Raw genomic sequence first — 10,998 nt, 5'->3', positions numbered from 1 at the left:
CCGTTTTAAAATAATAACCTAAAATAGAATGTGCTCTACTTACCGAACGTGCACGCTGGGCGGGCATTCAGGGTATGTCTTCATCTTCATCCCCGCCTCTTCTTCCTCCGGTCCCGTCTTCCTCCAGCGCTCGCGAACGGACAGTGATAGCCGGGGCGCATGCGCAGTAGCCGTAGTAGAAGCCGCATGCTACTGTGCATGCGCCCAGGCCGTTTTTTCATATCAGTGTTCGCGAGCGAGCGCTGGAAGAAGACGGGACCGAAGGACATCGGAGGAAGAAGAGGCGGGGAAGACGATGAAGACATACCCTGAATGCCCGCCCAGCGTGCACGATCCGTAAGTAGAGCACGTTCTTTTTTAGGTTATTTTTTTAAACGGGGGGTAGTTTAATATAACATTTACGGTGCCTGAATAGCCTTTTTAAAGGCTATGCACGCATATGTGGGGCTCTATCAGCATGATTTTGCTGATAGAGCCCCTTTAAGCAAAATCTGCAAAAAAAAAAAAAAAAAAAAGCAGCTGTTTTGCAACTTGCGGCCTTAGGGTGCATTCACACTGAGTAAACGCTAGCTTATTCTGAACGTAAAACACGTTCAGAATAAGCGGCGTCTAAAGCAGCTCCATTCATTTCTATGGGAGCGGGGATACGAGCGCTCCCCATAGAAATGAATGGGCTGCTTCTTTCATTCCGTGCAGTCCCATTGAAGTGAATGGGGAGTGCCGGCGTGTACGCTCCGGCATGAGCAGAGCTTGCCGTATACGCCGGCACTCCCCATTCACTTCAATGGGACTGCACGGAGTGAAAGAAGCAGCCCATTCATTTCTATGGGGAGCGCTCATATCCCCGCTCCCATAGAAATGAATGGAGCTGCTTTAGACGCCGCTTATTCTGAACGTGTTTTACGTTCAGAATAAGCTAGCGTTTACTCAGTGTGAATTCACCCTTAGTCTTTAGGTCAGGGCCCCATGTGGCATAAATGCCACAGAATAAAACAGAGTGTTTTACAGTCACTTTGTAGTGGATGGGATTCTAGCAAATCTCATCCCCACAGTGCAGTACAATACATGCAATGAACATTATGCGATTTCCAAAACCGTTGCGGATTTGGAAATCGCAGTAAGTCAAATATATCTACGGAAACGCCGGTGGTTTCCCTATTGGTATAATTGAAGCAGGAAGTCTATGGAAAGTGCTGAAAGAAAAACCGTGATGCATTGCCACCGCATTTTCCTACATGGAGGTACGTAAAATCTGCAATGTCCACACCTAATTCGTATGTAAGACATGATTTTTGCTGTGGACCAATTCAAGGAGTAATATTAATGTACACGTGACTCCACCAACAGCGCAAATTACCTGTTAATATACAATGCAGATATCCTTGTATGCACTATACGTAGTTTCCTTTGAGTCACATTATGTTATTGTTGCAAACGTCTTTTCCCTTTTCAGGTTCCCTACACATTCTCAGCGTCTTCTAGTAATGGGAGTGTCTAGAAATCTCTCCACCCCCTTAACTAAACACAGACATAACAGCAGCAGACTTCCCAGTCCTCGCACGCACTGTGCTATTGACCTTCCTCCTCTCATCTACTAGTAGAAGATATGGCTGCAGACCCACAACAAGATGCCGGCCAGAGCGCCAAATCTACTCCTGTTACGGAAAAATTTCAAGTAAGTTTTTATTCTATTACCTGTGCCAAAACTGCAACAAGTTACTGCAAAACTACAACTCCCAGCATGCTTAGATTTAGGATTTGCAATAACTAGAAGTTAGTGGTTAAGGATCTACAGGGACTGGACAGGGGAACTGCTCATATACAGCTGGTTTGTCTCTGTCTAATGTATTGTAGCACTTAATATGAAATGTCGCTGTTGTACGTATTCCTATCATCTTCATCTTCACACCCCTTGCCCTAAGACTTGTCGATACTTGTAATGGCCTACTGTGAAAAGTCTTCTGACCTGCTCTATTGTGTGCAAAAAATTGCTTAAATTATCTCAAGGATTTTCCACATTAGAAATGCGACTATACGCTTTTCACCACTTAGGGAACTGAAACATATACAACAGAAAGGAAACATATACAAAGTGCTCCGATGATGAATGACGGTCTTTCAGAAACACGCGTTTCTTGTAGGTCTCTATACAAAGTGGCGCTTTACGTGGACACAAAGAATTGATTGTTCTGCTCCATATACAACCCTGGAAAATACTACAACAAATGATCTGAATTATCAGAATATTGCAGTGTAAGGAGATGTAATATGTACTGGGGTCCCAATCTATAATACTGGAGTCTTCTTATGTTATAGAGAGGCCTTTGGGCCCCCTAAGGCTCCAGGACCCGGTAGCGATTGTTACCTCTGCACCCCAAATAGCTACGTCCGTGGCCAAGTGTTACATACACCGCCAAACAGGATCTATTGTACTAGTGTATATAATGATATTCTCCCCTAAAATCAATGCTTCTTTATAGCTCTGTACATAGAGAACCCGATGGAACACGGCACACTGCTTTCAAAAGAATTCCTATAAAATAATGGCGCAAAAACAATCTGTGCATGTCTACTTATGAAACAGAGATGTACAGTAGAGGCCCAACTCTATGGCAGTCCTGTTATGGTTTCAGAAATGGTTTCCAAATTGAAGAAAAGCTACCTCATTGGACTTTAACACTAAGGTTAGGGCTACACACTGACTTTGGTGGCAACTACTGTCATGTCGCCAAAGGTTGTGTTACGACTCCTTCGTGAAGTCACATTGACACCTGGAGGGTGCTGCAAACACGACTGTCTAGTCAAACAATATAAACCAGAAGGTATGTCCATTAAAGAAGTAGTTGCAAAGCAGCGATCTTTGGTTGCATGGCTGGAATTGCAACCAAAATCGCAGTGTAAGCTCTTAACAGCACCAGTATCACACGCAAACAAGAATTGTTTTGGCTATATGAAAATGCAGACCCCCGAGTATAATGATCGGAGGGACCACTAAGGGGCATAATACTGTGTGCAGGGGCCACTAAGGGGCATAATACTGTGTGCAGGGGCCACTAAGGGACATAATACTGTGTGCAGGGAGCACTAAGGGGCATAATACTGTGTGCAGGGGCCACTATGGGACATAATACTGTGTGCAGGGGCCACTATGGGACATAATACTGTGTGCAGGGGCCACTATGGGACATAATACTGTGTGCAGGGGCCACTATGGGACATAATTCTGTGTGCAGGGGCCACTATTGGGTATAATACTGTGTGCAGGGACCACTATTGGGTATAATACTGTGTGCAGGGGCCACTAAGGGACATAATACTGTGTGCAGGGGTCACTATGGGGAATAATACTGTGTGCAGGGGCCACTATGGGACATAATACTGTGTGCAGGGGACACTATGGGACATAATACTGTGTGCAGGGGCCACTATGGGACATAATACTGTGTGCAGGGGCCACTATGGGACATAATTCTGTGTGCAGGGGCCACTATGGGGGATAATACTGTGTGCAGGGGCCACTATGGGGTATAATACTGTGTGCAGGGGCCACTAAGGGACATAATACTGTGTGCAGGGGCCACTATGGGGGATAATACTGTGTGCAGGGGCCACTATGGGACATAATACTGTGTGCAGGGGCCACTAAGGGGCATAATACTGTGTGCAGGGGCCACTACGGGGCATAATACTGTGTGCAGGGGTCACTATGGGGGATAATACTGTGTGCAGGGGCCACTATGGGACATAATACTGTGTGCAGGGGCGACTAAGGGACATAATAGAGCACGCAGGAATACGGAGGAGGGGATCGGTCAAGGTCGTCAGTGTCAGTTGGGGGGGGGCCCCATGTCAAAAGTTTGCCACGAGGCCCCGCCATTCCTAGTTACGCCACTGGATAGATACTATTGATCCCCAGCATGTTTGCCATGTGTGACAATGGCCTAAGGATGATGATGTTACAGATTTCGACACTTAAGTCACACTTGGCTATTTTTGAGCCAAAAATGGGATACACAGAGGCAAATGTTTGGGGTATGTTCGTATGCAGCAAGTAAATGTGGCTGTATCTTGAAGACAAAGACTTCGGTAAGCTCTATTCACACATTTGGGAGCGTCAAAGCTAAAAAAAAAAAACACATCAAAAACTACAAGTGTCAATGCAGTCTGCTTCATATAATCTCTTCCACGTCACTAGAATCGCTTACCTGACCTTTCACTCATTTCACTCCTCATTATAGTAAGGGCGTGCACTATTACTGCTTTAACCAACAGGTACATACACATCAAGTACTCACAGGCATAGTGGTGCCCCTCTGTGGCCCTCCCATTCATCTGAATTAGGTTGTTTCTGCGGATTGTGTTTTCTGCATGCCCCATTTGATGTATAAGACAGTCACGGAAATTCTTGTAACAGACTTGCTGTGTAGGAATATACCCCAAGATATCTGCTGGCCATAAGCATTGCATAACTTTTGACTTTACGCGCGCTCCCATTGAAGTGAATGGGAAGTGTTTAGAAGTGCTCGCGTGTACGGCTCGGAATGAGCCGAGCGCTTACTCGTGTGAAGGGGCCCTCAAGAGGAACATTTATGACGTGTTATAATTTTTGTACTTCTTCCCTTACAGATGCATTGCCCTATTTCCCCTGCACAAAGGGAAGAATTTGCTAAAATCATGAAGGAAAGTAAACAGGAGAGTTTCTGGTACAGAGGTAACTAGTCTAATACTTATTACATGTTGTATGGAGAGAGGAATACGTCTTAGACCTGGATGCGAGCTTATTATTACTATATTTATGATATGGGAAGAATATGCAAATCTGACTTCCATGATGTAATTAGGAAGCCAGTGCCTCTAGAATGCACACCAATAGAGGGCGCTCACTGAGAATGTGCAAGTCTATCTTCCATGATGTAATTAGGAAGACAGAGCCTCAGCCAAGCAAAACAATAGAGTGACGATATCCCCCCCAACCCTGTCTAAGCCTCTCACTTCTGCCAGATCAGTCCTCTCTGCGCCAAGCTGATGAGATGCAATAACATCGAAACAGCTGTCCTTGGCTGAGAAGACTGTATCTGGTATAATCCCAACATCATTGCAAAGAAAGGCCTCTGAGAAGGTCGGCATGATGTTAAAGGGAGCGCCCTCTATTGGTTTGCTTGCCTGAGACTCTGTCTTCCTAATTACATCTTGCAAGACAGACTTTCACATTCTCAGTCAGCGCCCTCTACTGGTGTGCATGACTGAGGCACTGGAATCCTAATTACATCATGGAAGTCAGATTTGCATATTCTTCCCATGTCCCTTTGCACAGTGGAGCGCTCATGGCTTAATAAGACTTCACAACCCTATGGAGTGACGATATCCCCCCAACCCCATATTTATGATAGACACTCCTCAACGTTGAAAAAGCAACACCAAGAAAGAAAAGTCTTGAAATGATGTAAATCACGGGATTGATAGACATGTTAATGATATACAAAGAATAAAAAAATAGAAACAAAATATTGAAAACCTCTTGATCAATATATTGTGTGGGGCCACTGTGGAGTATTTTACACTATGTGGGGCTTCCCATCCATTTACACAGAAGATTATAGAGCAGGCCCATAGACATGAATACATAACAGAATGCACACAGATGTCACTCCGAGAACATTCTGCTGCAAATTCAGCCCCACATCGAAAACTTGCTCAGTTGTGTGCATTGGTTCTTAAGCTATTTATACAGTGCAAAGCTAAAAGCACTGAAATAACATGTGTACTTCTAACCTATGCCTGAAGGTACACATGGATATTTTATTATTCATCATTTCTTTTCTTTGTTCCTTGCAGCTTTGCCCCTGTCTATTACAAGCATGGCAGTTACACAAGCCCTTATTTACAACGGTAAGTAATATATATATATATATATATATATATATATATTGTCACATTAGGACAACATTCATCTGCTGCGGTCTGAATTTAGTGTGTTACAGTAGTGCAAGCAGCAGTGTATATTGGCAGCTTATTGTACAACAAATATTGTTCACCTGTCTGATTCTTTTTGGTTTTTTATCTATTCTATTTGTGCACTAGATACTTAATGGGATTGTCCGTTCCGAAAATAATTTACTTACTGAAGACCTATCATCCGGAAAGGTCATTAGCATGTGATTTTTGGGGGTCTGACACTTGGACCCATACAGATCAACTGTTGTGGCAATATCCAGGTGCTGTGTATGAGAAGAGCGTGCAGGCTGCACCTATTCAAGTAGTAATTAAAGGGAGTCTATCGCCATAAGGGTGCATTCACACTACGGACACTACGGATATCTGTACGGCTGGATTGAAAAGCTTTGTTTTTAGGGTGCATTCACACTACGGATACGCTGACTGATTCTGAACGTTAAAACACGTTCAGAATCAGCGCGTATAAAGCAGATCCCATTCATTTCAATGGGAGCCGGCATACGAGCGCTCCCCATTGAAATGAATGGGCTGCATTTTTCTCTACGAGTGAATGGGAAGCACTCGCGTGTACGGCTCGCCGTGTGAAGGGGCCCGGCGCTCGACTCATTCCAAGCCGTACACGCGAGCGCTTCCCATTCACTTCAATGGGAGCGCTCGTAGAGAAAAAATCAGTCCATTTATTTCTATGGGGAGCGCTCGTATGCCGGCTCCCATTGAAATGAATGGGATCTGCTTTATACGCGCTGATTCTGAACATTTTTTAACGTTCAGAATCAGTCAGCGTATCCGTAGTGTGAATGCACCCTAAAAACAAAGCTTTTCAATCCAGCCGTACAGATAGATTGGTCAGGGTCCACTGCTGTTTATGTCAATTTGCAAGAAAACCCTCTTTACATCAATGAGAGTGCTGCTGCTTTCCTCTCTGGAGCAATGACAATGTCTTCATTTGCTCTATAGAGTTCATTTGCATATTGACAAAAAATAGTAATATGTTGGCGACCAATTCACATAAGGAAAGCACTGTTTGTGGAGCTGGGTTGACATGTTGGGTTCTGACAGGCCCCCTTTAAGGTTAAAGCCCCATGTAGTTTTCCTCTGCGGACTTTCTGCCTTAATTATAACTATAGGGAAACCGCCAGCATTTCCATAGTTAGGCTGAGGCCCCACGTTGCAGAAACGCATCTTTTGTTTGTTGCAGAGTTTGCTGCGGTTTTTTGAGCCAAAGCCAGGAGTGGATTGAGCAGAAGGGAGAAGTATAAGAACTTCCTATATATTTCCCATTCCTCCTGTAGCCATTCCTGACTTTGGCTCAAAAAAACGCAGCAAAATCTGCATCAAAAAAAAGCTGCGTTTCCGCAAGCAGGGGTCTCAGCCTTATAACTTACATGCTGCGATTTCCAAAAATGAAACAGCGTTTATGCCACGTAGGGTCCCGGCCTAAAGTGGTTTTCCCGAAAAAAATAAATAAATTCTAAATTTGTTAATAAAAGCTAAAAGGGGTTATAAATTCTTAAAAAAAAATATGGGCCAAATAGCAGAATGTAACCATACAAAACCGTTTTTAATAAATATCTTGTTTAAATACAGCATCGGTTATCAGATTTATTTTTAGGTCATTGACCTCAGCTGTGAGGTTTCGTTCACAGAAAATGAAATTTTTAAAGGGATTCTACCATTAAAACCTTTTTTTTGTGGATAAGACATCGGAATAGCTTTTAGAAAGGCTATTCGTCTCTTACCTTTAGACGTGGTCTCCGCTGCGCCGTTCCTTAGAAATACCGTTTTTTACCGGTATGCAAATGAGTTCTCTCGCAGCTATGGGGCGTTCCCACTGCTGCCAGAGAAGTATCTCCAGCACTGCCTCCTTCTTCATCCACAGCGTCATCTTCAATTGCACAGTATTGTTAGCGCCCATTTTCCCGTGGCCTGTACGCCTGCGCAGTCTGCTCTGCTCAAGGGCCGACGCCTAGAAGTTACGAGCCTGCGCCGGAAGAAGACATTGAAGATGACGCTGCGGACGAAGAAGGAGGCAGTGCTGGAGACACTTCTCTGGCAGCGGTGGGGACGCCCTCATCACTGTTTGAGCGCTGGGGCCCGCCCCCATCGCTGCATGAGAACCCATTTGCATACCGGTAAAAACTGGTATTTCTAAGGAATGGCACGGTGGAGACCACGTCTAAAGGTAAGAGACGAATAGCCTTTCTAAAGGCTATTCCCACGTCTTATCCACAAAAAAGGTTTAATGGTAGACTCCCTTTAAATACAAAAAAAAGAATTATATTTGCAAAAACGTTTAAACTTTCATTAGCTACACATTTTACGTGGTTATGGTTCCCCTTTATATGCTACAAAAAATGAAGAGAAATCTGAGGCAGACACCCGCCACAGATTCCTCTTCATATTCTGCCCCTGCCTCCCTGCAGAGAAATCTGTTTCCTATTGATTACAATGGGATCTAGAATCAGAATGCAATCTGCCTCAAAATCAGCAGCAGATTCCATTGTGTGGATAGGCTCCAAGACTGCAGTCACTACCATTGCTGTAACCTAATGGAGCATTGCTAAAAAGGAGCAAACACTATCAATGTAAGTATAACTAACGGGTCATCTAGTGTCCGGTGCTAATGTCCGCGCAAGATTTTGCGCGGACATTAGCATCGGACACCGACATTAGTGTGAACCCTGCCTTAGTGAATAGATATCTTCTAGGCCTTTCAGGTTTGACTACAGTTTACAAATTCAAGGCTGTTATAATGTGGATTTAGATGTTATATAAATTGTAGTTAATTCAAATTCCTTTTCTCTGTAGGGTATCTATCAAAAAATAAGCGGTTTGGTTCCTTGCCAAAGCTTGCATGTAAGTATGAGAACTTATCCTGCTCCTGACATAACAATGGCAGCTTCTTATTAGTGCAAACTATGTTCTATGGGAAAATCTGAAATTACCAATATACTTTAAATTACTAAGCAATGTTCTTTTGTGCTGCACAGTGGCTGGAGCCCTTGGGTTTGTCGTTGGAAAGATATCTTATATGGGAACATTCCAGAAAAAGTTTGAGAAACTGGGAGTGGAGAACCCATTCCAAGCCGGAGTCAAGCCTGGTGGATTTGGTCCTGGATGTTTCACACACCATGACAAGTATGTCAGAAAGTAATGTCTGTATAAACCCAGTGTGAATGTGCTCTGTATAGCTACTGTTTGCAATTAGAGATGAGCGAACACTGTTCGGATCAGCCGATCAGAACAGCACGCTCCCATAGAAATGAATGGAAGCACCTGGCATGCAGACTATGGGAGCGTGCTGTTCGGAACAGTGTTCGCTCATCTCTATTTGTAATGTCTGGACAGAAATACATTTATCTTGAAGAAATGGTGAATCCCAAATAGTGAACTGCTCTGGTTGACCATTAATATATTGCAAGGACCATTCATTCTAATTAGCAATTTACACTGAAATTATGACCTGGCACTGAATGAAATAATACTTGGTGTATGGCATGTAATGCATTGTGTAAAAGTGTAAGGGCACAACACAGTATGGTGACATTTCTGCTCTCCTACTGGCCCCATTGATGTAAACCGCTGCACTAACTTGTAAAAAAGTGTCTGCTGAATGATGAATCCAGTTACCATGAGATTTCTGTACATCAGGCATTGTCACCACACCTGCGAGGAATGCAAAAAGAAATGTGCCAAGGACAAAGAGCAGAGCACACAGCCCCCCGCTAACTCCTCCTGAGCTTGTGTAAGTATTACCTCTGCTGCTAGAGAGAACCTAAGGGGTACAGAGCAGTAATAGGGTGCAGGATCCTGCTATAGCTCCGTATGCCTCTGATGTCATGAACACATTATTCCAGATTAAATCCATTTTTCAGTAAACACCGTATTACAGAGTGGTTGTCTTCTAGAAACATTGTTTCCAAGTAAGAGTGTTGTACAGAGGTACAGGTAGTGCCTACAGCTTCATAGTACATAGCTGCTGAACCTCTGTGTACAAGGCCAAAAAGTCACAAGACATCTGTTCCTTCCACTGACATTTGTCACACCAAAAAATTTGGTCAGCTCCTATTTTTTTTGTGAGCTGTAATTCATGAATAACCCACTGTTTGTCTCCTAGTGAAGCCGTGTTTATGGAGGAGACACATTTTTCTAGTAGAATATCTTACTGTATAGGCGTTTTGCTTATGGTAAATGATCTGAGGGCTATTGCCTAGTAAGAGTCTGTGATAGATCACTAGACTATCATGGCTGTTGTAGGGACATAGTTCTGCCCCACACACCCTGTTGCATTACTGGAATTATCTTTTTATATGGACCAGTTCAGGGATAATTTATAATATTTAATCAGTATATAATAAAACGTTATATTTAAGTGATCCTTATTCATTTTTTCCTGTTATACTCACTACAGGTTAGGCCTCTTGTAACTTGTGCATCTTCTCTAAAGATATGCAAACTATAACAGCAGCCAAGAGACACAGTTCCCCTGACCGCTGTTACAAGATGTAGGCATATACAGTATATACTGATCTGGATAAAATGGAGTTAGTTAAGTGACTGGCCATAAACTTTTCATTGCTTCTTCTCCATGTACGTGTTGTATTTATACCCAACCTCTCCCCCATACTTTTCAGCAGTGCCCCATCTATATACTGACAACTCCCATGTACTATTATGTTTTGGCCAGTGTTGGACATTAGATTTATGCATGGACGTGCTGCATTGTATTCAGCTTTATTTTATTTCCTTAGGTTATTGCTGCGAATGTGAATCACCGCTTGGCCTGAATATCCAATTTTTCTTTCTTGCTGTTTATAATAAAACTAATTTTTGTAACAAATATGGCATCTTTTTTCTCATACGGTTCAAATAAGGCCCATTTCTTAGATCTTTTACTGGAAATTAATTTCACAGAATTTATTACGGTTGTAGTGATGTCCAAATACTGCACTAAGGGGGTTTTCTCATTTCATCAAGCTATGACCTAAAACCAGGCTACATAATGACCATTAGGTCCACACTTCAGGGAAGCTAAACTAGGTA

The 10,998-nt window shown here is 43.2% G+C and overlaps 1 protein-coding gene across 1 annotated transcript; it reads left to right on the top strand.

The window, feature by feature from the left end:
• Positions 1-1,525: 1,525 nt before the first annotated feature.
• Positions 1,526-10,788, top strand: OCIAD2 (OCIA domain containing 2). Its single transcript, XM_075266471.1, has 7 exons — positions 1,526-1,675; positions 4,627-4,711; positions 5,836-5,889; positions 8,764-8,811; positions 8,946-9,093; positions 9,607-9,700; positions 10,707-10,788. The coding sequence occupies exons 1-6, from the start codon at positions 1,607-1,609 to the stop codon at positions 9,692-9,694; spliced, it is 492 nt and encodes a 163-aa protein (XP_075122572.1). The 5' UTR covers positions 1,526-1,606; the 3' UTR covers positions 9,695-9,700; positions 10,707-10,788.
• The last annotated feature ends 210 nt before the right edge of the window (positions 10,789-10,998 follow it).

This window comes from Leptodactylus fuscus, chromosome 1 (genome assembly GCF_031893055.1).
Source record: "Leptodactylus fuscus isolate aLepFus1 chromosome 1, aLepFus1.hap2, whole genome shotgun sequence".
NCBI lineage: Eukaryota > Metazoa > Chordata > Amphibia > Anura > Leptodactylidae > Leptodactylus > Leptodactylus fuscus.
This window is presented reverse-complemented; position numbering and strand designations above follow the sequence as displayed.

Bases quoted from the DNA above. Each gene is read 5' to 3' on its own strand.
- OCIAD2 (XM_075266471.1), top strand. From the start codon at position 1,607: ATGGCTGCAGACCCACAACAAGATGCCGGCCAGAGCGCCAAATCTACT. The intron at 4,712-5,835 runs GTAACTAGTCTA...TGTTCCTTGCAG, and splicing joins GGAGAGTTTCTGGTACAGAG to CTTTGCCCCTGTCTATTACA. The intron at 9,094-9,606 runs GTATGTCAGAAA...TCTGTACATCAG, and splicing joins TGTTTCACACACCATGACAA to GCATTGTCACCACACCTGCG.